The sequence below is a fragment of the Molossus molossus genome, unplaced genomic scaffold, assembly GCF_014108415.1.
Source record: "Molossus molossus isolate mMolMol1 unplaced genomic scaffold, mMolMol1.p scaffold_m16_p_12, whole genome shotgun sequence".
NCBI lineage: Eukaryota > Metazoa > Chordata > Mammalia > Chiroptera > Molossidae > Molossus > Molossus molossus.
This window is the reverse complement of record NW_023425347.1, coordinates 92,263,228-92,287,419: the sequence shown is the minus strand read 5'-3', so window position 1 is coordinate 92,287,419 and position 24,192 is coordinate 92,263,228. Positions and strand designations below refer to the sequence as shown.

Genomic DNA, 24,192 nt, shown 5'->3' with positions numbered 1-24,192 from the left:
GCCCCAGGGCTATTCCTCTCGACACTCACCGCTTCATTCCGACAGGTCATGACCGCAGCCACCGTCTTCTCCCCAGTGGTGGCAAAGCTCACGAGGGCAGTCTGGGGAGAAAGCAGCGTGTCAGTTCCTAAGTGGGGACTTTACCAGCCAGTGGCCTTCCAAAGGGTCACCTCTACAGGGAGGTCCCTTGGCCTTGGAGTTGAAAGTACTCCCAACGTTACAGCAAAATGGCCAGGGCATGCGAGAGCAGAGAAAGATGTCTCCTATCTTGAGCAAACGCCTCCAGCTTCACAGGCAGGGATTTCTAGCATCTGCGTCTTGGCTAGATCCTCCCGAGTCCTAGCAAACCATGCTGCCTGGTTACCTGTGGGAAGTTTCTGAGCAGCACCCACAGCTAAGAACAGGCCCCTCCTACCTCCAACACAGGCATAGCTCCATCCTCAATCCCAGCTGCTCTTGGCATCTGTGGGAAGCTCTAACCCATGTCCACACTTTCCTGAGGACTCCGAGGAAGGTGCCAGTTTTACTCTAAAGAACCTACATAACTCTTAGGAGAAACAATACCCCATTTCTACTCGAAGGCTAAGCCCTCTCAAGCCACATGGAGGAAGATGTCTTCTATCTTGAGCAAACGCCTCCAGCTTCACAGGCAGGGATTTCTAGCATCTGCGTCTTGGCTAGATCCTCCCGAGTCCTAGCAAACCATGCTGCCTGGTTACCTGTGGGAAGTTTCTGAGCAGACTCAGGCCCTCGTGGTGGTGGTGCAGCAGAGCATAGTGGCTTGGGGACAACTGCAGGAAGAACTGGGCCCGAGAAGGATCCACTGGGTTGGGCTGTGTGGGAAGTACCCGGGGTTGGAATCCACTTGCAAATTCTAAGTCGAGAGACTGGGAGGCAAGGAGGAGAGTTAGGGCCAGGAGCCGAGAAGTCAGTTTTCCATCCCAGGCTTGCATCCGCTGCCCCTTTGCCAATGAAAGTAACTAGGCCATGGCATGCGCCTCCTGAAGGTCCCACTCAGGTTCTCCAAAGAGGACAGTGGCCCACTTCCCCCTTCACCAGCTCAGCCAGAGGCCTGGCCTTCTCTCAACAGCTGCCAGGGCTCAGGAAGGCTGCAGTGACGCTGGGAGAAAGACTCTTCCAAGCAGTGCAGACCGGCCTCACCTGCAGTGGGATCTGCCTCAACTCCCACTCCGTCTCCAGGGCCAAGGTCTGGAGGGACCGTGAGCTCGGGTCCGGGCACACCAGGACAGCCTCATCCACCACACCACAGGCTCCGGTGAGACTTTGCAGCCAGGGAGTTGAAACCCTGACCTACAGGAAAGACATCATAACAGGAGGCCTGTGAGGACTTTTTACACTCCCCTCTCAGCTCATCGGTAATGTCACCGCCAGATGCCACTGGGGCGCCCAAGCACAAGATTCTTCACAGCTGACACCAAAGGGTTTCTTCCTGTCCCCAGCCTCCCGAAAGCTCCAGCGCCAGAGAAAATTCCCAATTTTCTCTCTGGCTACTAGAAAAATATACCAGATTATCTTTTTTTAAAATTATTTTTATTGCTCACCCGAGGATAGTTTTCTATTTATCATCAGATAGAGCGGGGGGGGGGGGGGACATCAATGTGCTAGAGCCACATTGACTGGTTGCCTCCTGCATGACCCGACCAGGCCTCCCAGATTATCTTTATACCTAACCCTTCAGAAAAGCACTTGTTTACTATATTTGTCTTATGCGGTTTCTCTATCATTGTTTTACAACGTTATTTTGCAAGATACTTGTAGGCAACAAATATATCTATACGATTTCTTTAGCCATCCCAGAAGAGCACTATGTGTGATGTAAGGGCTTTAAAGAAACAACTGGCCCTGGCCAGTTTGGTTCAGTGGTTGAGCATCGGCCTGCAGACCAGAGAGTCCTGGGTTCGGTTCCCGCTAGGGGCACGTACCAAAAAAAAAAAAAAGACATTAAAAAAAAGAAACAATTGATGAGGAGCCCTGGCCAGCTACTTCAGCAATTAGAGCACTGGCCCACAGACCAGAGAGTTGCGGGTTCGACTCCAGTCAAGGGAGGCAACCAGCTGAAGTGTCCCTCTCACATCAATGTTTCTCTCTCTCTCCCTCTCGCTCCTTCCCTCCCACTCTATTTATTTATTTATTTATTTATTTATTTATTTATTTATTTTTTAATCCTCACCTGAGGACTGTTTTTTTTTTTTTTGTTCAGTTAGAGTGAGAGGGAGACAGAGAGAGAAACATCGACATGAAAGGGACACATCGACGGTGGCTGCCACCCGCACGACCCAACTAGGGCCAAGGACAAACTGCAACCGAGGTACGTGCCCTTAGCGGAAACCGAACCCGGGTCTCTCTGGACCGCAGGCCAACACTCTAACCGCTGAGCCAAACCGGCCAGGGCCCCTCCCACTCTATTTAAAAATAAAGCAAAAAATATTCTTGGGCCCTGGCCAGTTTGGCTCAGCAGTTAGAGTGATGGCCCACGGACCGGAAAGTCCCAGGTTCAGTTCCCACTAAGGCCATGTACCTCGGTTGCAGTTTGTCCCTGGCCCTGGTTGGGGTCATGTGGGTGGCAACCCACTCGATGTGTCTCTCTCACATCTATGTTTCTCTCTCTCTCTCTGACTCCCTCTCTCCCTCCTGCTCTATCTGAAGATAAATGCAAAAATGTCCTTGAGTGAGAATAAAAAAAGAAAAATATCCTAGGGTGAGGACTGAAAAAAATAAAGAAACACTTGATGAGAAGGTGGCCTCTTAGTGACCAGAATCGGTTACCTTTTTTAAAAAATTTTTTCAATCCTCACTCAGGATATTTTTCTCTTTATCAGTAGATAGAGTGGGAGGGAGGTAGAGAAAGAGAGACGAAAAGAGAGAAACATCAGTGTGAGAGAGACACATCAACTGGTTGCCTCCTGCATGACCTGACCAGGACTGGGGATGAACTGCAACCGAGGTACGTGCCCTTGACCGGAATCGAACCCACGACTCATTGGTCCGTGGGCCGACGCTCTAAATGCTGAGCCAAACTGGCCAGGGCTTTTTTTTCTATTGATTTGAGAGAGAAAGGAAGGGAGAGAGAAAGATCAATGAGAGAGAACATCGATTGGCCGCCTCCTGCACGCCCCCCACTGGGGGTCATCGGGCTCACAACCTGGGCATGTCCCGACTGGGAATCAAACCAGTGACCTCTTGGTGCATGGGTCGACACTCAACCACAGAGCCACATTGGCCGGGCAAATCAGGGACCTTAAATGGCTTCTGCATCAGCCCAGCTGGGTCTCTGGTCCTAGTGCAAGGAAGGACTTATCTCTTCCCCTCCTCAATTCACAAGGCTCCTCGAGGCAGATGCCTGACATACCTGTTGCACAATCTCTCCATCTTCCACGTTAAACTTGACAATGTTCACATGGCTGAAGGGAACAACGCCGAGGGCCCACACCACCCCAGAGCCGTAGGAATACACCATCTGGTAATGGATGCTGTCACTAAGAGGGAAGAAAAAGCAGGGAGCAAAGGTCCTTAGCCAGATGTCATAAACTATCAGTCTCCAAATAGGCTTTGTTTGTCTCACATGGTTCTTTTTTTATCATTTCAATTAACTGTTCACATTTAGAACTGAAATTTTACATGTAAAGATGTGGCAACACAGCAGTTCTATATGGCACCTATCAGTTGAGTAAGGCTGCCCCCTTGAGGTAGGCCAGGCACACCGCAGTTCCCAAGAATCCCCATAGAGCCTGCTATCTATGCTCTTGACCCCACAGGAATCTGACTTTGGGTCTGTGCCTTAGGTGGTCTACCTACATCCTTTTCTTTCCTCCCTCCTGTTCCTTTCCAGCTCCAATGCTTCACACCATCAGGACCTCTGAAAACCATCTCAAATCTCACTAAGCTGCTACATTTGGCCTTCTTGAATGATTGTAATTCTTACTATGAAAGGCTTAGCCCGACTCGAACTGGAAGTCAAAAAGCCAGAGGCAGCATGACCATGAGCGAGAGAGCCACCACCCTAGCTTGACCGGCTCTCGTGCCCAGTCAGAGTTTTCTCCTCACCGCAATGGGAACTCCAGAGGTAGGACAGCCCGAGGTCAGGCCTAGATCTAGTAAGCCCAGCGCACTACACGTGATGCCAACACGGGGTAAGCCTGGGCCAAAGCAAATGCTTCAACCTTAAAGGAGAAGGAGGGGCTTGTGGAGAGCAGAGCCAGATGCCATCACTTGGTGGGAAGGCAGCCTTACCTCTCTGGGAGATGTTCCGCCCACTTCAGGTGCCCACTGGAGAGGTGGTGGAGGGCAAGAGTGGTCTTCTTCAGGACGGCAATGTACCTCACTGACTCCTGCAGGCCTACCAGTCCAAGTGCCTGGAAACTGAGCACAGCAGGGGAGCATGCACAGCGCTCAAGCTGAGGAGACCGTCGGAACTCCACCGCTGTGGGGCCCAGCACATCTGGATCCTAAGCCCGGCTCCGACCGGTCAGCTGGCTTGGAGACTGCACTTCGAACCAGTAGGTCGTACTGCTCCCCTCAGGCCCTCTGAATCTCCTTCCCGTGGGACTTCACAGCAACCCGCTACCCTGCCAGCCATCAGACAGTCCTGTCATCACTGGGCTACATGCCTGCCTCCCCCATCTGACGAGGAGTTCCTGGATGACAGAACTCACTCACATTCGAGTACATTCTATCGGGGGTGTAGGCTAATGCAAGTGGGCCTACCATTTAAACAACTGTAGCCAAGACGTCCCAGGACTTCGAGCTGTTCTTTAAGTACGAAATTAAAACACTGAAAGTTCTGTATTATGTTCTTATATCTAGAACACTGCAAAGCTCTCGAGTCTTGGAAAGATTAGGAAAAGCAGTTAAGCACAATACACACTGCCCCAGCTCAGAGCTCTGCATTTGGCAGGCGCGTACTAATCGCTGGCCGAGTAGACACGTGTCCCAAAACCTCAAACACATCAAGCCCTGGCCGGTGTGGCTCAGCTGCTCAGAGTGTCATTCTGTGTACCAAAATTGCTGGGTTTGACATCAGTCAGGGCACATACCCAGGCTGTGGGTTCAATCCCTGGTCGAGGCAAATATGGGAGGCAACCGATTGATGTTTCTCTCACATCGATGTTTTTCTCTCTCTCTCACTCTCTCAAATCGATAAAAAACATATTCTCGGGTGAAGATTAAACAAACAAAAACAAACAAAAAACATAAAAATACTGGGTGTTTAATGCTCTTTGCATTTGGGAAAAAAGCCAAAAGGCCCAGAGCTGCTGTCCACACAAAGCCCTGAACCAAGCGCAGATGAAACACAGCTTCTCTACCTGCCACTGTCCAAGATGACCTCCCAGTTCAGGCCCCCGATGTTAGTCTCCCAGGAACGCATGATCCGGCCTCCATTGGATACGGTGACTGCATCTGGAAGAGAGAAGACCATAGTGACATTATTTCCCAAACTCGAGTTTTGTAGCTTCCTAGGGCCTGTTAGCAGTGGCCTCATCTCTGATAGATGAGTGCAAATAAGAGCTGTTTGCATACCTGTTCTTTCCTGTTGGGAATACTCCTTCTCCATTCCCTACCAGACCTCGTGCAAGGAAGAAACCAAGGAATGGGGAGAGGGAGCCGACACCACGCTAGAAACAAAGCAGGACTCTGCTCACCCTGTCCGTACAGCAGCATGGCGTCCACCGCCCCTTCCGCTGTGCCCTTGTCGACATGGCGCCACACTGAGAGACATAAGAGTCAGACATCACTACAAAATAAAAAGCGTCCAAAATGGGTGGGAGAGAACAAAAGAGGTCTTCGTTTGCACAGCAGCGCCCAATTTTATTTCAAGGGAGGGAAGGACTACAGATAACTGGCAATGATTTGCTCCCACGCACTGGGTACTGCGGGGAGGAGGGGTGGCGAGGAACCACTATTACCCCAAGCTAAGGTCTCTGGGCCTCCCATCTCCACTACCACCCATCGAGCATGTAAATGAACAATGACAAAATTAACAAAATCCATATGATTCACAAGAAAAACAGCCATTGTAAATTACATATCCATGATTTTAGTGCCTAAAACATCCATATAAGCAGAAGTAATTAGGAGGGCAGCAATCCAAACGTTTAGTGCAAAATAGAGTAATGTGTTTTTTGCAGCAATATCTAATTAAAAAATCCTCAGGACTTGGACTGAGAGAATCAACTACAAAAGCCAATTATAGAAATATATTAAATGATAAGACTTAAAAAAAACAAAACTGTCAGAACCCAGTAGGAGATGCATCTTTTGGACACCTTGTCCCTAACTTGGGAACCAGCCAGGCAGACTTCACAAGCCACAGGCCATTCTGGATTCACTCGTCAGTCATTCCATCCTGAGCTAACTAGTCTACACAGTCACTCACAGATATCCCCAGTCCGGGAATTTAATGCTGCAATCACGTTCTTCTCTGTGGCCACAACCAACTTCTTGGAACCGGGGGAAAATTCCAAGGAGGCAAATTTGAGCTTCCCAACATACTGCTGTCTCCTAAAAAAAAAAAGGGGGGGGGTATAAGGGGCCAAAACCACCACTGCATAAAATGCTTTGGAAAAAAGAACTACACGAACACAGGTTATCACCATCATACCTATCTCAAGATGCAGGAGAAATGTTTGTTAATGAGGAGATATGACCAAAAGCAAGATTTCTATGCAATGTGGTCCGAAGCAAAGGGAACAAGAATACAGCTAATAGATGAAAAATACAAACCTTCCTTCTATTTGCTGTAAGTTGTTTTTTGTTGTTGTTGTTGTTGTTTTTTGGTATATGCCCCTAGTGGGAACTGAACCCGGGACTCTCTGGTCCACAGGCCAATGCTCCAACCACTGAGCCAAACCGGCTAGGGCTAAACCTTCCTTCTAAATGTAAGCACACATTTATCTCACGGTAAGTGACACCAGAAAGAGCACCTGGAATTCCACTAGAACAAACATTCCGGTTCTCTCTGCATTCATTAATAGTGGGACCAGGACAAAGTAATGCACTGGGAATGTTTGTTGAATGAATGAGTGACCAATGTTCTGATTTGTGTAACTGCACACACTTGTCTGGAAATCGAGCTGTCTGGGCCCCGCCTCACATTATGTATGGATCACATTCCCATTTGCTTCCTAGTCTCAGCAGCTGCTCCAACATTTTTTTATTATTATTAATTATGTAAGAAAGATGGTTTTCTTTCCTTCTTGATGCCCACCAATATCCTGAGAGTTTCCTAGAGAGAACAGAAGAATTTGCAGAAAAAGTCCTCTGGAGGGGAAAGTGTTGCACTGCCCGTTTTCAGAGTGACGCTTTTTACAGTCACACCCCAGAGTACACTGTACCTGAAGGGAGGCTGGAGGAAACAAGCCAGCAACAACAACAAAATAGTGGGACGAGGCACTCATACCACACATGAAGAGACACAAACCTTGTTGTCCATGAACATACAATCCAACTTTCCCTTCTATTTTCACTGACCTCTGGAGAAAAAAAACTCATATAAATATTCCAACAAAGCTCCACAGACTGGGTCAGGCTTTGCTCTCTCCAGCCTTTTCCAGCCCATAACGTGTTCAGGGTCCATTTGACCCATTACTCAGACTTTCTTGGGGCTGTATCTCATCACTTTCAACACTCTTACCTAAGCATAAAGGGAATGTAATTAGCTTCGTATGGCTGACTACCAAGTACACAGGAGGTACTTGCACGTTGCTGTTGATGAAAAGGTACTGCATCCTGTAGCAAATTAATCATACATGATGCTTACACTGGATTTCTCTTGTGATGATGTTGTTTGGTCTATTTTTTTTTTGTTTTTATTTATTCATTCGTTTATTTATTTTTTGTGGTACATGCCCCTAGCAGGAACTGAACCCGGGACTCTCTGGTCCGCAGGCCGACGCTCAACCTCTGAGCCAAACCGTCCAGGGCTATTTTTTGTTTGTTTGTTTTTAAAGAAGAAACTAAGCTGGTAGTGGAGAGAAAGGCTTGTATTATATTTGACAGTTTCTACTAGTATTTCCACATACTTGATTCTCACTGTATCCAGTGGACAGTTATTACTCTCATTTTACAAGTAAATCAAAGTCCAATGATGTCAACTAATTACTGTCAGAACTAGAATGTAAAACTAAGAACTTCTGACTCTAAAGCTTATGTTCTCTTTTATTTATTTAATTTTTTTTCTCTATTGATTTTAGAGAGAAAGGGAGAGTGAGAGAGAGAAACATCGATGAGAGAGAACATCGATTGGCTGCCTCCCACATGCCCCCCACTGGGGATTTGGCCCACAACCTGGGCATGTGCCTTGACCAGGAATCGAACTGGTGACCTCTTGGTGCCCATGCTCTCTTTTAAAATACTGTTATCTGGACTATAAAAATAATGTCTGCTCACTGTAGAAATGTGAGAAATACATAAAAGTATAAAAAAAGCCCCAAATACCACCATACACTTAATCATGTTTTAGTGTATCTCCTTCTATTTATCTTTCAACTTATAAATTGCATATACCTAGTGTTCAGCTAAATTGGAATCATACTATATATGCCATGTATGTGTAATACATACATATTATAATATGAGCATTTACCTTATCATTAAAAATGTGACTTAAGCCCAGCTGGTGTGACTCAGTGGTTGAGCACTGACCCACGCACCAAGAAGTCACTGGTTTGATTCCTGGTCAGGGCAAATGCCCTGGTAGTGGGCCCAATCCCCAGTGCGGGGCATGAAGGAGGCAGCCGGTCGACATTCTCGCTCACTGATGTTTCTAGCTCTCCCTCTCCCTTCCTCTCTCTCTAAAATCAATAAAGAAAAAAAATTTTTCTTTTAAAAGTGACTTATGTTGCCCTGGTGGTGTGCTCAGTGGTTAGAGCGGTGACCCACACACTGAAGGGTCGAGGCTTCGATTCCCAGTCAAGGGCACATACCTGGGTTTCAGGTTTGATCCCTGGCCCTGGTTTGGGTGCATGTGGGATGCAACCAATCAATATTTGTCTCTCACATCAAAGTGTCTCTCTCTTCTCTCCCCCTCCCTTTCTCCCTTCCACAAGCTGAAAATCAATGGATAACAATATCCTTAGGTGAGGATTAACAAAGAACAAAACAAAGTGACATATTGCATTTGTCCCACTGTCTTATATCACACACTTATACAGCAGGTCCTCGAATAACTTGATTTCATAATAACGATTTGCCATAGGGACTTAACTCTTTGTTTATATCAATTAGCCAATGGCAAGGGTTCTCAACCTGTGGGTTGCAACCCCTTTGGGGGTTGAACGACCCTTTCACAGGTGTCGCCTAAGACCATCGAAAAACACGTATTTCCGGTATTTCCGATGGTCGTAGGAACCGAGACACCGCTCCTCTGTCCGTCTCCAGGCGGGTCCGCCCACATGCAGATGCGCCCACATACAACATGAGGAGCTGTATTAAAGGGTCGGGGCATTAGGAAGGTTGAGAACCACTGGCCTATGGTAAAGTTGGTTTTGATATATGTCGTTTTATTTAAAATTGCAGAACCTATTGATGCCATTAAGTGAGGACTTACTGTATATTTCCCCCATGAGCTCTTTCACATTTCTGTATCCACAACACCTAGAACAACCACTGACTCACAACAGGCAATCAACAAATATGTGAATGAAACTGCCTGATACAGAAAAGACTTCACACAGTAGATATCTAAGCTGGGCTCCGAAAGTTGAAATGTTCCCTGAATAGTAATAACAATGGGTGACATTTACTGATTGCACTCAATGAGCCAGGCATTGTGCTAATTTAAAGAAATTATGTCATTCATCCTTACAACTACTGTAGGAGGTAATGGACGAGTATTAGTAAACCATTTTACAGAGATAGAAAACTGCACAGAGTGGTTAAGTCACTTTCCCAAGATCACAGAACCCTTAAATGGCAAAACTGAGAGTCAAACCAAAGCAAGCCGACTCCAGGGCCTTAGGGAAAAAGTGGAGGGAGGGTAGGTGGGGTGAATGAATGGCACCTCTTAGCTGACGTGAAACGTGCGGGGACCTGTTCTGAGGCCAGAGCTGGGTTGGGCTGGGAGGGGAAACAGAACGAGGTTTAGGACTTCTCACTACACCCAAGGCCTGTTCACATGCCCGAGAGATGGCAGATCAGAGCCCAGCCAGTCCCAGAAAAGCGGCCTGAAGCGGGAGGAGGGAACAGTGATCTCCGACCAGACCCCAAGCATGCCCGAATGTCAGGCCGGCTGCACGGGCTTGCAGCCACACGGGGCGGCTTAGAAGCACCCCCAACGTTTGGTTCAATGCTCTGCTGTCGCCACCTTAAAACTTCACTTTTGAACAGGGTCCCACGTTTTCTTTCTTGCACTGGGCCCCACAAATTATGTGGCCTAGCTGGTCCTGCTGCCTGACAACCGCCCTCCCTTTAGCAGGCAGAAGACGGGTACTGGGAAAACAGCCACCTATCTCCCGAAGGGGCCCCACACGTACGCACCAATCAAACTTGCCCACTTGGTCTTCGTAGACCGCAGCCGCGGGGATCAGCAGGGCAGCCCAGAGCCAGACTCTGGAAGCCGCAGCGGCCGCCATGATGGGAGCCCGGGCCCCGCCCGCCGCCGGCCCAGTATGCACCGCGCCGCAGGCTTCGTCCCCGCGGAACCATAGAGTTGGGACCACCCGCAAAGCCCTCGGTGGGGCGCTCAGGTCTCGGAAGTCGCCGCACGCGCGGAAAGTAGCCCTGGAAACGTGGGAAAGAGCACGGGGGGGGGGGGGGCGGACAGATACCAGCCGTAGAGAATATTGAGTCAGGCATGTGCGAGGACAGCTGCCGAGGGCCGTCCCAGAGGCCCCCGCGCCGCCGGGGTCCTAACAGGCAACACCGTCTTCCGCCGCACGTGTCTGCAGAACGATGCCCAAATCCAAGCGCGACAAGAAAGGTGGCTGAAAGGGACTTTGGGACCCAGGGGCGAGCTCCGTTGGCTGGGTGCCGGCTGCGATGTGGGCTCTGGGAGCGTTGGGGGCACGGAATGGGACGCCCAGACCCCCGCGAGCTCGCTGCTAGCTGGCGGCGGGAGCACTGGGGGCGCGGGGAGCATCCGAGGGCACCGGAGCCTGGTTGGGGCAAGGGAGGGAGACTGTTTTGCCCGGCCTCCAGTGCCCCTCCAAGGCCTGCTGAACCAGGAAGTAGCTTCTGAGCACCCAGACTGCGCCCGATCTCGCCTTGGCCCACCTTCCCCACCCCAGCCCGTCTCCCTTAGCTTTCCGCACTCTCGCCACCCTGGCCGCCTCTCCCTTCAGCACAGGTTTATTCTCGCGTCTGGCTCTGTACTTGCCGTTCCTGTTGCCCGGCATGCTTATGATCTGATCTTAATGTGGCTGATTTTTCTCAGTTGTCAGTACATATGGCACCTCCAAAGCATTTCTCACCCTGGTGGCGTCTCACCCTGGCTGTTTAGGGGCCTGGCGCTCTCTAGGCCTAGGGTACAGCAGGCACAACAAGGAAGGTCTAGAGCCTCGTTGTGCTTGAAGTCATGGGACATATTACCACCCCCACGCCCCCAATAATACCAAAAACCGGTAACTAATGTCAGATAGTGATTCGTCTCATGGAGTAAAATTGAGAGAAAAAGGTGATGTTATTTTGTATAATGTGACCAGAGAAGGTCTCTCTGATGAGGTGGCAAATGAGCAGAAACCTCATTTCTGATGAGTGAGCAACCCACGGGGTTGCCTGGATAATGGTGTTCCAAAGAGAGGAAGCAAAGGTTCAAAGCTGATGTGAGGGCATGTTTGACATGTCCTGGGACATGAGGCCAGTGTGGCTTTGCAGAGTGAGCAAAGGGAGGAGGGGTGTTGGGGCAGAGTGGGCAGGGCTTTTAAGACCTTTGCAAGGAATTTGCTTTTCACATCCGGTGAAATGTGTAGCCATCTGAGAGAGAGCTAGTCCAAGGAATGACATAATTTAACTTGACTTGTGAAAGATCACTAGTTGTCTTGTTGAGAGTGTACTGGGTAGGGTAGAGGTAAGGGTGGGAGCAGCAAGACAGGCAGTAATCCAAGACAGGATGATGCTGGCTTGGTTCACGGTTGTAGCAGTGGAAGTGATGGAAAATGGATCGGTGTGTTGTGTTTGCCCTCCTGTGCTTCATTTGCCCCTGACTGGTGGGATTGCCTTTCTGTCTGTATGACTTGTGAAGAGGGACTGAGTCCCAGGCAGGGTAGGTAAGAAGTGGCCTCTTCCTGGAAGCACCCTGCTCTTTGCATTTGATGCTCTGTTGAGTGTTTGTGGGTTCTGTGGAGGGGCCGCGATGAGATCTGGCAAATGCCAAACCCTTCTGGGTAAAGGGCCATTTGGCCCCCAGCTGTTGTTACAGTAGGGGTGCTTATCCTTCCCAAAGTGATATTGCTGCATCTATGGGTCCAAACTGCAAAAGATGTAACAGAGGAAGTAAATGATGAGCCCTAGCCTTATTCCCCAGCAGAGGCCAGCCGTAGATGGTCTCTATGCACCATGGCCAGGAGCAGGAAAGGACCTGCATCAGCTAGCAGGCTGCGTCTGCCACTGAAAGCACTCCAGGAGCAGGAACAAGCCTCGTGAAGGGAGCAATGCTCAAACATTCCCTGAGCAATAACCGAGATTCGAGGTTAAACTAAGCAGAGCGAAGGAATATCGAGTTTGTCTGCATAACAGGAAATGTATCAAAGGACCTCCAGGGTCAGGAACGGCGGCAGGCACTCCGAGGACCCTGGGAAGAGCCTTGCTGCCTCTCCCGGTACTGGCTTGGCCCAACCAAGCTACCAAAGCGAGAAAAACTGAGTCTCCAGGACATCCATCCATGTCTCTCATCATGTCTCCTGTTTCTTTTTTGTGTTAGTTTCCTTAACCAAAACTGCTAAGAAAGGCTTGGAATTGAAACAGAACCTGATAGAAGAGGTAAGAGCTCGTTCTTTTTATTTTCCTAGACCTCGTATTTGGTTTTAAAAGGTGGGTATAGACTACTAGGGAAATACACTGTTACAAAAAGAGAAGAGAAGGCTGCTGGTCCAGCTCCTTCCCTCCAGTGGCAGCACCAAGAAAAATCCCCATGATGATTTCCAGCTTTGAGCCCTACTCTGTGCCCCACACAGGGCTGTGTCCCATATGTGTCATTCCACTCCATACTCACATGTGAGGTGACGTTATCACTGTTTGTGGTTGGGTAACTGGAGCTTACAGAGATTTGTTAGTCTGCCTCATGTCAAAAAGCTGGGAGTTACCAGACGTGGGTAAATGCACCAACTCACGGTTTGCACTGCTTCGGGGGCTGCAGGCTGCCTGAGAAGGCATCTCTTCCTACAGAGACTCTGTGGCCAGCGATGTGGGCAGAACGGCGCTGGTGAGCCGCCTCCCGTTAAGAGTAAATAACAAGGCTTCATATGCTTGATTTAGTAGATGCCTTCCTAGTGTAGCTGAGTATGTCTAGGTTGTCAACAGTTAACAAAACAGAGAGAAGTGGCCACAGAGAAGTCAGGAACCTGGGAAGACCGTAGGATCTTGACCCATGGCTCAGCTTCCCCTGCGCTTTGAGGTCACACCTGCTTTGCCCCAGGGATCCTGGCTTTGAGGCCAAAACTTCAGTTGTAAGGGACCTGGAACATGTTCTTTCCCATCTGAGACCAGAGTGTTGCCCAACCCGTGGTGCCCCCTGAATTGTTCCACAGCTTCGGAAATGTGTGGACACATACAAGTACCTTTTCATCTTCTCCGTGGCCAACATGAGGAACAGCAAGCTGAAGGACATCCGGGACGCCTGGAAGCACAGCCGGTGAGCAGGCAGCGGAGAGGGCCCTGCGGGGTGTGCAGACGGCCGTGCTGCTCCCAGCACAGGGCAGTCGTTGACTTGGGGCTCCCTGGGTCACACAGATGGCATCTTAAGGACAGTGCCCTGCCCCCACTGAAGGACACTTTTTAACTATTATAGCTGGTCTTGCACTGCTGGTGCAAGGACTTGGTCATCATTCAGGGAATGTTTGAGCGTTGCTCCCTTCAAGAGAAGGGGCTCCCTTGCCCCTGGGGTCTGGTCATTTTAGGAATACCCTGTGTGTTTTAGGAGGTCGGGCTGTGCTGTGGGATGCAACAGGGACCCAACAGCAGGCTGTGCAAGCCATGTGGCAAGCACCTGTCCTTGGGCTGGAATTATGATGGTGCAGATGACTCTGGCCGTCCGTTGCTACACCAGCTCTGGTTCAGACTAATAAACAGGCCTCTTCCGTACATTCAGACAGGGAGGGCAGGTTATCCACATAACATCAGAGTGGGCTGGTAGACAGTATATTGTGAATGTCGGGTCTACAGGCAGGAAAATGGTGAAATGGACCCTGGGCTAAAGACTGTGAGCAGGGCTCCGTGGAACACGTGGGAGCCTCTGAGCACACCTCCAGCTACAAAGCAGGACTAGAGCTGGTTTGCTCCTGAGGAGAGGGGCGGGCCACTTCCTTCACAAACCCCTATTCTCTCTGTAGGATGTTCTTTGGCAAAAACAAAGTGATGATGGTGGCCTTAGGTCGAAGCCCATCTGATGAGTACAAAGACAACCTACATCAGGTGAGTCTCTGGCCCTCACCGGGAGGGGACAAGGCCAAGCTGCCTTCTCTCCTGCTGCTCTCGTGTGGCACATGCTCTGGCCGGCCAGCCTTGGACTCGGGGAGAGCAAGCCTTGGCTTAATGCTTCGGTTCTCCTTTAACCTCCAGACCCAGAGAATAGACTCTCACACCACACAGCTGTGACCATCAAAAACGCCTCCAGATGTTGCCAAATGTGAGGGGATGGGCATCATAATTGTCCCCAGTTGAAAACCACTGCTCTGACGTGACCAGACCAACCCCCTTTTGTTCTTCAGGTCAGCAAGAAGTTGAGGGGCGAAGTTGGTCTCCTTTTCACCAACCGCACTAAAGAGGAAGTGAATGAGTGAGTGTTTTGAGGAGCGGTGGGGAAGAGAAAGGTCGGCGAGGACTCTGGGGAAGGAATAACCCAGAGACTCGGTGTACAGTGGAGACATCGAGACTGGTTTCTGGAGCCCGTCACTGCGTCTTTGTTCCCAGCAGGGTGCTCCAGGCTAGCTGCCACCAGCAGCTGAGATGGGAGGGGCGAAGGGGAGGGCTGGGGAGGCGAGGCCCAGGGGAGCCTGACTTCAGGTGGGCTGGTGGGCCAGTCAGGACCCTCCCCTCCAACCACTTCTCCTTCCCCAGGTGGTTCACAAAATACACAGAAAAGGACTACGCCCGAGCTGGAAACAAAGCAACTTTCACCGTGAACCTGGACCCGGGGCCCCTGGAGCAGTTCCCCCACTCCATGGAGCCACAGCTGAGGCAGCTGGGCCTGCCCACTGCCCTCAAAAGAGGTATGGGGAGGTCCCTGGAGCTGAAAGGTCACCGCTGAGTGGCCAAGAACACAGGCTCCCAAACTCAGCAGGCCCCTCTCCTGCCCCTCCTGGCTGTGCAGGCTATTCTCCTGGCTTCCATTTTCTCACGAGGAGTGGGCTACGAGCGCCCACCTCGTGGTGGGTGGATGTGGACAGTAACGTACTGCCCCCCGAATACGCCCAGGGTGCTGAACACGGCTGACCAAGCTGTGCCCAGGCCTGCTGGAGTGCTGGGGGACAGGCGGCCAGGCAGGTTCCTCCCGACTGGGCGCGGACAGAGAGCCCTGCCAGGAGTAACTCTTGCCCCACCCCTTCTCTGCAGGTGTGGTGACCCTGCTGTCCGACTATGAGGTGTGCAAGGAGGGGGACGTGCTGACCCCAGAGCAGGCCCGCGTCCTGGTGAGTCTGGCCTGGCCCCTCCCAGCAGCCCACAGGCTGTGGTGGGAGGGACCCGAGAGACTCCTGATCACACCCACTCCCTGACTCTCGGTTCGTTCCCTGCAGAAGCTTTTCGGATTTGAGATGGCTGAGTTCAGGGTGACCATCAAATACATGTGGGATGCACAGTCCGGAAGGTTCCAACAGATGGGCGACGACTTGCCGGAGAGCGCGCCCGAGTCAGAAGACGAGTCGGCAGAAGCATCAGGGGAAGACGACTGCTGATGGGCATGCGGACTGAGGCCCTCCCGGCCCATCCAGGTGTCCTCGTGGCCACTGGACTGTCACCACCCCTCCTGGGGGAGCAGCTGTGTGTTTGGATGAAGACAAGGGAGGGCGATCGGGACAGACTGTTTTCCTGCAGAGAATAAAACTGTCTGTAGGGTGTCCCCTGTAGACTGCAAAAGGAACTTTTCTCAGGAAAAAGGCCTCTGGGTTTGGGCTTTCTTTTGGATTCCTAGGGTTCTGTGTGTTCCCCTTGCGAGTCGGCTTCCAGCACTGGTTCCCGTGTGACCGCTGGGGACAGGAGAGCGGCCGCCACGCTCCTCTCCCCCAGCCCCCAGTGCCCTTCTTTGAAACGGGGGTTTGCTGAGAAGAACGGGCACCCCGGCTGCCCTTCCCACCCCACCGGAGACACACATTCTCCAAACCAGAGCTGAGGAGCTTTGGAGCTTTGGGGGAACCAGATGGCAGGCTGTATCAGGACAAGAGTAAAGCCCCTGCTGAGATCGAGGGGTGTGTCACGTGCTCCCCGGCATCCCGGGAGGTCTTGACGGTGACTAACAGGGTTTTGCCCAAATTGTTGTGTCTGTAAATGATTCAGTGAGGGCATTTCTGAAAGAAAACCCACTCCAGGCTGTTTGGCCCTCTCTCTGTCGTGTGTGGAAGGGCCACCTGCAGTCCCGCTCCTGAGGGGGCAGCGTCGGAGGCTGGGGACCCTCGCACTGCCCCTGCCCTTGGAAGGCGGATCTGTACTCCGGCGCCCTTCTCCCCAGGCCCTTGGGAAGGACAGGAAACCAGTTCACCAGGTTCACCCTGGACCGGGGCTGCCCCAGGTCAAGTGCCTGCTTTATTCAGACAAGAAACGCGGCCGTAGATCACAGCTCCAGCCTTTACACTCTATGAGGACAGCTGGAAACACTGCAAAAATACAGGAAACTAACAATTTGTGAACTGAGATTAGGAGAGAACAGGCTAGATGAAGCAGCTTCTCCAGGGTAAGAGAATGAGCAGTGACAGACGTAGTGTGCCCTCTGCCACCTCAAGCCAGGGCTGGGCCTAACGGAAGTAGTTGGGGCATTCATGGGCAACCAGATGCCAGGCTTGATCAAAGGCCTGCACAACAGTCGGCTCCAGGGGCCCTTCCTCAGTCGCTGCCAGGTTCTGTTCCAGCTGCTCCAGGCTGGACATGCCCAGGATGACCGCATCCCCATGGGCACCCTGGGAAGGCAATGGGCAAACATCAATATACCCGTGCACAGTGACCTGTCATTCCCAGCCCTGCCCCTGCTAGGATTTGGGACCTGATGTCTGTTTATACCATATAATACTACAGAAAGAACTTATCTTGCCTTCAAATAATTCCTAAGCCCTGCCTCCTGTGTCGTCAGCAGCCACTCACCTCTGCCACTCAGCAGCTAGGAAGACCTGGGTTACTTGACCTCTCTAGGCTTCAGACTTCCTGTACTTTGCAGGGTGATTGTGGGAATTAAAATGTTGTGAAGTGCTTTGCTTCAGGCCTGGCACTGAACAGGTGCTCAGTAATGGGAGCCACGCAGTGCCCAAGTGGGGGAAGGGGAACGGGACAGCAGGGAGGGGCAGCCCCACCAGGTGCAGAGTGGAATAAATGCCAGTGGTCAGAGAATGTAGGTTCCACGTGTTCATGCCACATGTGGCTCTGGGACTGGCCAAGTGAAAGAGCCTCTGAGCCAGTGTCCTCAATAAAATTGGGATTTTATTGCCCTGGTCAGGTGGCTCGGTTGTTAGAGCATTGGCCCATACACCAAAAGGTTGTGGGTCCAATTCCTGGTTGTGGGGCGTACGGGAGACAACAGATCCATGTTTTTCTCTCCCTCTAAAAAAAATCAGTTCACAGGTGAGGATTAAAAGATAAAAATAAGCCCTGGCCGGTTTGGTTCAGCGGTTAGAGCATCCACCTGCGGTCCGGAGAGACCCGGGTTCGGTTCCCGCTAAGGGCATGTACCTCGGTTGCAGTTTGTCCCCGGCCCTGGTTGGTCGTGCGGGTGGCAGCCACTCGATGTGTCCCTTTCACATCGATGTTTCCCTCTCTCTCTCTTCCTATCTCTCCCTCCCACTCTATCTGTGCAAAAAATGGAAAAATGTCCTCAGGTGAGGATTTAAAAAAAAAAAAAAGATAAAAATAAGATTGGGATTACACCTAATAAGGCCAGTAGTGTTTGTGACAGGACACAGGAATTTCAGGACAATGGGATTACCACCCAAAAGAACTGGGCACGGAGAAATTTCAGGGCAAGCAAAGAAATAATCTCAAGTCGTCAAATAGTTGTGTAGCCCTCTCCCTCCTTCCATGCCTACCCTCAAAGAAAAAGGGGACCCAGAAGCAGAGCCTCCTGGGAGGGCTGGTTACCTGGAGCTGCGAGTGGTGGTACATCCACCGCAGGGCCGCTGAGGTCATGGAGGGCGCACGGGCGCCATAGGCAGCCTGCAGGGCCTTCTCCACCAGGGCGATGGCCTTGAAGTGGTGCTCCTTCCAGAAGCTGGGCATGTGGGATGGCACAGAGTCAGCAGCATGGGGTCAGTCACACTGGGGTCCACAGGCAAAGAGCCAACCAGGGCAGCTGCGTCCACCCCAACCCCACAGCACGGGGTGGGGGCCAGGGTCCTCTCTAGCAACGGGGCTCCTGCCTTAGGCAACAGAACCGCTCGGGATGCAGGACCCCTCACCAGAGACCTCCACATCTTTGTTCCCAAGGATGCGAGGCCTGCCCTCCTTTATCAGCGCACAAAGGTCGCTAGTGCAGGGCAAGCCCCAGGCCACCTGAGCCTCAATCCAGGGCTTTCCTTCCCTCTTGGCAGGTAATGAGCATTTCCCAGGGAACAGCTGTGACTCGGAAGACCTGGCGTAAGTTCCAGGGACCCTCCTTTCCTCTCATAGGTCCCAAGATAACAAGAAACCCCACAGAAGGTTTGGTAATTCCTGTAGGAATCCAGAGACATGGGTCCGGGCTGGAGCCCGCAGGAAAGCAGCCTAGAACTTCATTCCGATAACAGGACCCCCACACACACACATGCACACACCTAATGCAGACATCTCCAGCTCACCGATTCCTGTAGGTTTCAGCCCAGGTATTTCCAAAGAAGCGGCCCACAGGTTGTTTCCCGTCCTTATCTTCATACTTGTACTTGCCGGTCAGCAGGCCCCCTATGAGGAGCTGCAGTCAGATCCTGACCCGCAGTGCCCCCAGAGGCTGTTCTGGACTAACTAGGGGTGGGGGGACCAGGAAGGATGGAGGCACAGCCCGGCCTCTTGTCAACCCCTCCCTGGGAAGCAGGAGTGCCCACCCATGCCAGGAGGAGCCTGTCCCACAGCAGCCCATACCAGCCAAAGGGTTGTAGGCGTAGAATCTCAGTCCAAAATGCCTGAGGCAGGGGAACAGCTCCGTTTCCACCTGCCGGGTGGTGGCGTTGTACATGCCCTGCAGGCAGAGGGGCCGGCTGCAGAGGGTGCACATGTCAAGGGAAGGGACCCCAGCAACCTTTTAAGACCTTCAGTCAAAACCTGTCCAGGACTTCAGCAGTGATTTCCCAGATCACTAGTGGTGGTAGGTGATGGGGAGACAGTGTTGGGCCCCGGGAAAGGAGATGACTAGAGATATCATTCCACAAATATCTGTGGGCACCAACTGTGAGCTGGACACTGGGTTTCCAAACACAAGTAAGCCCAGCAAGATCTGTCTGTCTCCAAGAGATGTCAGAGGCGAGTTAAAAATCCAGAGCGGCCCAGCTGGCGTGGCTCAGTGAATTGCACGTGGTCCCATGGACTGAGAGGTCCCGGTTCGATTCCCAGTCAGGGCACATGCCCGAGTTGCAGGCTCAATCCCCAGTAGGGGGTGTGCAGGAGGCAGGAGATCAATGTATCTCTCTCAAAGTATTTTTCTCACATCAATGTTTCTACCTCTCTCTCCCTTCATATCTCTCTAAAAAAAATTAATAAAAAATATTTTAAAAAACACACAGATAATCACAATAAAGGTGAATTCTATGATTATAGGAGGTACTCACGCCCTGGATGGTTTAGCTCAGCGGTTAGAGTGTCAGCCCACGGACCAGAGAGTCCCGGGTTCGGTTCCCGCTAAGGGCATGTACCTCGGTTGCACTTTGTCCCCGGCCCCGGTTGGGTTGTGTGGGTGGCAGACCATTGATGTGTCTCTCTCACATCGATGTTTCTCTCTCTCTCTCTTTCTTCCTCTCTCTCTCACACTCTATCTGAAAATGAAGGCAAAAATGTCCTCAGGTAAGGATAAAAAAAAAAGGTGGTACTCACAAATACTCACTAAATGTATGATTAGGTCTGGAAATTAGAGGCCCCCCCGGGGCCTCTGGAAAGGCTTCCAGAAGAGCCATCTAAGTGAGACCTGAGCACTGGGAAAAGGGGGAGAAGTGTTCCAGGCTGACGTGCAAACCAAGGAAGCAGGAAGGATGGGACCAAGGTGTTCACGGCAGGCAGAAAGGGGAGCCAGAGCCAGGGGGAGCCAGGGCCAGAGCGAGCCAGTGCCTGTTGTCCAGGCTAAGAAGCTTGACCGTCATCCTGAGAGCACGTGCAGGCTGTGAGCAGTGGAATGGCTGCTCTGGAGGGGGCGTGGGGGCAGTCACAGGGGCCAAGAGAAGTCAGGATCAGCAGAAGCCCTGGAGACTGAGGCCTCTGCACCCTGCCACATACCTGGTACACGGTGGGAAGGATCCAGCCGTTGTTCTTGCAGAGGGTACATATCTCAGCCACCTCCCAGGCTGCATAGTTGGAGAGGCCAAGCTCCACAAACTTGCCCTGCAGGGAAGAGGTGGTGGTCAGAACCCAACACAGTTCTGGAGACCAGGAAGGGAAGACCACAATGAAGACCACAGGAGTGGGGACTGCTTTGGGACAGCCCTGGAGCCTCCACTTTCCTGGGTAATGACAGGACAGAGAGGAGCAGCAGACCTCCCGGAGCTCGGGGTACCACCCTCACCTCCTGGTGAAGCTGGTGGCAGGCACGCAGCGTTTCTTCCACGGGAGTGCCATGGTCAGGCGCATGTAGGTAGAAGAGGTCCACCTGGGAACACTGCAGTCGCTTCAGTGATGTCTCCAGCTGGGACCGGAGACTGTCAGGTGTCAGTGACTTCCCATCCCAGGGATTGGCCTTGGTGGCAATTTTCACTTTGTGGGGAGAATATAATAGTTGAGAGACTTATTATAACCACATACTAGCCATGTGACCCTGGTTAAATTATTTAAGTGCCCTAGGCCTTGGTGCTATAATCTGTAAAATAGTGCACGCAGGGGAATGGGGAATACCTGGTCAAAAGCTGTGGGACTTGATAACGACACTGTCTTCATTGGGAGATCATGAGGATGAACTGCATCTTACATGCAAGTTCTCAATATCCACTGCTATTATAGTAACAGTCACAGAATGCTGGCTGTGCCGAGCCTTGCACTGGAGGCTGGTACACAGAGATGAACTAAACACACTCAGTCTCAACCCTCAAGGAGTCTGGAAGGTGAGGTTACAATATGGAGTGCAGCACAGAAAAGCACCATACCAAAGGAGCCCAAAGAAGAGGTGTGTGGTCAGTCTGGGACTGCCAGGGAAGGCTTCCTGTAGGACAGCCCCCAAGCTGAGTGTTCAGGAATGAGTCACAGTTAACAAGGAAGGATGGGAAACACATTCCAGAGGGCGAGAATACAGGCAAAATCAAAGACAAGGCAATACAGTATGTGCAGGGCCATACTTGGCAATTCTGAGTTATAAGAGCATAAACTCCAGGCACGAAGCAATGGGACAAGAGAAGAGAGAAAGGGCACAGGCCTAATCCCAAAAGGTTTTCTCAGATACCATCATCCAAACATTTCAAGTCAGTGTGTGTTCTGCACTCTGGCTGCAATATAGAGAAAACACTCAAGGGGGCAGGCCTGGAAATATAAAGACGGGTAAAGAGGCTGCTGGGAGAATTCAGGGGAGAGATGCATCTGCCTGGACATGAGCGCTGGCAGAAGCAGTTATAGTTTCCCTTCCCCTTCCAGACTCATGGAAGCGTGCCCACCCACACACCCGCTGTAGAGACCCACTCCCCAGAAGAAGGAGACAGTCTGCCATGCAAGCAGCGTGGCAATGCTATAAACAATGCTGGCTTGTCTGGATAGATGGGTGGTTGGAGTCTATACTTTTCCCATTAGCAAAGGCAACGCAGCAGTGCAGAGGGAAGTCATCAGACCACTTCATATGAGGGAACAAGTCCCACAGTTTTTCGACCAGATAGTCTCCATTCCCTTGCATGCTTAGTGTGAACTTTGCCTCCGGTCAGACCTGAGGACTTTGATCCAGTGAGCTCATGAGGACACAGGGAAGGGTTAGAGGAGAAACACCAATCCAGAAACAAAACCTTCATTATCATCGAGAGGCGGCCAGGTAAACTAGAAAGTGTGGGCCTGAGATACATGTCCCCATTCTGTTCCTCCAGATCCACCAAGCTAGCACCAAGGACCCAGAGGGGAAGCCCCACAAGGGCTGGGAAAGAAGAGCCTCAGGGGGGAAAAGAGGGGGCAGTGTGGTAGTAATAGCTAACGTTTACTGGGCCCCACTATGTGCCAAGCACACTTCTAATGGCATCAGACTAATAAGGGCCAGTCCCTCCACACACACACTCCCCCCTTCCAAGCCATACCTGCCTGCTGGCCAGCCTTGCACACGCTGGGCACTTTCCATTTCCAAGCCATCTTTGTATATCTGTGCCCTCAGCTCTATTGCCCCTTTTTGTCCAGCAAACCACTACTGATCCTTTAAGGTCCAGCTCCAGTGTTCTCTGGGCCTTCCCTGGTGCCTCTCCCTGTTCTGGTCGTCCCCTCCCCGCCTTCCCCCAGAGCTCTTTCCCTTCTGGAGGCCCAGGTAATCATTGGCTTCAATCTTCCCCACTACATTCTGAACTCCCTGGGGGTGAGTTACAGTCACTTTCCTTCCTATGAGCCCATAACAAAGCCCTCTCTCACACCTCCACCTCTGCCCCGCCCCCGCCTCCGCCCAGCTTGCTATTGCATCGCTACAACTCTCCTGAGCGTGCCAAGGGGACTGTCAGCTGAACTGAGCAAAGTCTAGGCACTGATGAAAGAACAGGATGAGAAATGGGTGCCCAGGGCGGTGAGGGCAATGGGAGAGGGGCACAGGCAGAGCGCCTGGGGCCTGGCTATGGGCACCTGGCGGGATTGGAGGCGGGGATGGCACAGCTCTGGAGGCCACATCAAGAAAGCAACAGGGAAGCTTGCCGAAATAGCTCAGTTGGGAGAGCATTAGACTGAAGAAAGCAACAGGGGTACAAAGCTAAAGACTAGACCAGACCTGGGAGTTCCCGAGTTGCAACCCCTAAAGGAAGGAGAAGGGAAGGGGAAATTGGTCAGGACAAAGCACTGTGCGGCTGCTGGGGCTATATGTGCATCGGCCCTGAGGAGCTGGGGCTCGGGGAGGGGGCGAAGCAGACCGCGGTGCATCATGGCGGGGGTCGGGTCAGCGTCCTGCACGGTGCAGGGGGCAGTCAGGGGGCCGGGGCGCCGGCGCCAGGCGTTACCTCTACAGTCGCCGCCGCCCAGCCCGAGCCCCAGGCCGCCCAGGATGCTCTCGGACTGGCCGTCGCTGTACATGAAGGCCGTGTCCAGCTCCGTGTGGCCGCGCTCCAGGAAGGCGCGCACGGCCGCGGCGCTGGCGGGCGCGTCCATGCGGCGCCCCATCTCCATGGTGCCCAGCACGGTGGCGGGCCGCGCCGGGGCGCCCGAAGCGGACCGCTGCGGCCGGGACATGGCGGCGGCGCTGGCGGTGCGAGCCTGCGGTGGGCCCCGGCTCCGCGCACAGCGGACCGCGGCGCGGGCCACAGCGCGAGACGCAGCGCGGAGCATGAGTCCGCGCCTGCGCGCTGGGCGCCCGGGACTCCGCCCACCGCCGCGGGAAGGAGGAGCCCCAGAGGCGGCCCCGGCGGCGGCCCCCGAGCACCGCCAGGGAGCTTCGCCCGCGTCCCTTCGCGCACGCTCCGCTCGCCAGCGCCGCCCCGGGGGCGGTCCGGAAGGTGCGCGGCGCGAGAGGCGGAGCCCTGCGGCCCGGGGGCGGGGCGGCGCCTGGGGTCAGCTGAC

General features: G+C 52.4%; 3 protein-coding genes across 10 annotated transcripts in view; 1 reads left to right on the top strand and 2 right to left on the bottom strand.

The window, feature by feature from the left end:
* EMC1 (ER membrane protein complex subunit 1) overlaps positions 1 to 10,626 on the bottom strand; it is a 33,402-nt gene extending 22,776 nt beyond the window's left edge. For 6 of the 8 annotated variants that reach the window (XM_036255271.1, XM_036255278.1, XM_036255275.1 and 3 more), the window contains exons 1-9: positions 10,495 to 10,597; positions 6,395 to 6,519; positions 5,661 to 5,726; positions 5,325 to 5,418; positions 4,252 to 4,380; positions 3,371 to 3,497; positions 1,162 to 1,311; positions 720 to 887; positions 30 to 101 (exon numbers count right to left, since the gene is read on the bottom strand). In XM_036255271.1, the coding sequence (XP_036111164.1) occupies positions 30 to 101; positions 720 to 887; positions 1,162 to 1,311; positions 3,371 to 3,497; positions 4,252 to 4,380; positions 5,325 to 5,418; positions 5,661 to 5,726; positions 6,395 to 6,519; positions 10,495 to 10,589 (1,026 nt within the window). In that variant the 5' untranslated portion in view covers positions 10,590 to 10,597. Of the gene's footprint in view, positions 1 to 29; positions 102 to 719; positions 888 to 1,161; positions 1,312 to 3,370; positions 3,498 to 4,251; positions 4,381 to 5,324; positions 5,419 to 5,660; positions 5,727 to 6,394; positions 6,520 to 10,494 lie in introns of all 8 variants that reach the window. The other 2 variants (XM_036255276.1, XM_036255272.1) reach the window with 1 other exon arrangement.
* Positions 10,627 to 10,806: 180 nt separating this feature from the next.
* Positions 10,807 to 16,466, top strand: MRTO4 (MRT4 homolog, ribosome maturation factor). The gene is made up of 8 exons (XM_036255280.1): positions 10,807 to 10,936; positions 12,875 to 12,933; positions 13,701 to 13,804; positions 14,502 to 14,583; positions 14,880 to 14,947; positions 15,229 to 15,380; positions 15,724 to 15,800; positions 15,906 to 16,466. Exons 1-8 carry the CDS (start codon positions 10,909 to 10,911, stop codon positions 16,062 to 16,064), a joined length of 729 nt encoding a protein of 242 aa, XP_036111173.1. The 5' UTR covers positions 10,807 to 10,908; the 3' UTR covers positions 16,065 to 16,466.
* A 402-nt stretch (positions 16,467 to 16,868) lies between these two features.
* Positions 16,869 to 23,976, bottom strand: LOC118626047 (aflatoxin B1 aldehyde reductase member 2). Its single transcript, XM_036255279.1, has 7 exons — positions 23,637 to 23,976; positions 21,047 to 21,234; positions 20,761 to 20,865; positions 19,420 to 19,516; positions 19,143 to 19,242; positions 18,448 to 18,577; positions 16,869 to 17,279 (listed from the first exon to the last, which is right to left on the bottom strand). Exons 1-7 carry the CDS (start codon positions 23,959 to 23,961, stop codon positions 17,118 to 17,120), a joined length of 1,107 nt encoding a protein of 368 aa, XP_036111172.1. The 5' UTR covers positions 23,962 to 23,976; the 3' UTR covers positions 16,869 to 17,117.
* Positions 23,977 to 24,192: the final 216 nt, after the last annotated feature.

Bases quoted from the DNA above. Each gene is read 5' to 3' on its own strand.
- MRTO4 (XM_036255280.1), top strand. From the start codon at position 10,909: ATGCCCAAATCCAAGCGCGACAAGAAAG. The intron at 14,584-14,879 runs GTGAGTCTCTGG...TTTGTTCTTCAG, and splicing joins ACAAAGACAACCTACATCAG to GTCAGCAAGAAGTTGAGGGG. The intron at 15,801-15,905 runs GTGAGTCTGGCC...CGTTCCCTGCAG, and splicing joins CAGAGCAGGCCCGCGTCCTG to AAGCTTTTCGGATTTGAGAT.
- LOC118626047 (XM_036255279.1), bottom strand. From the start codon at position 23,961: ATGCTCCGCGCTGCGTCTCGCGCTGTGGCCCGCGCCGCGGTCCGCTGT. The intron at 20,866-21,046 runs GTGAGGGTGGTA...TCTTCCCTGCAG, and splicing joins GCCACCAGCTTCACCAGGAG to GGCAAGTTTGTGGAGCTTGG. The intron at 19,243-19,419 runs GTATGGGCTGCT...AGCTCCTCATAG, and splicing joins CGCCTACAACCCTTTGGCTG to GGGGCCTGCTGACCGGCAAG.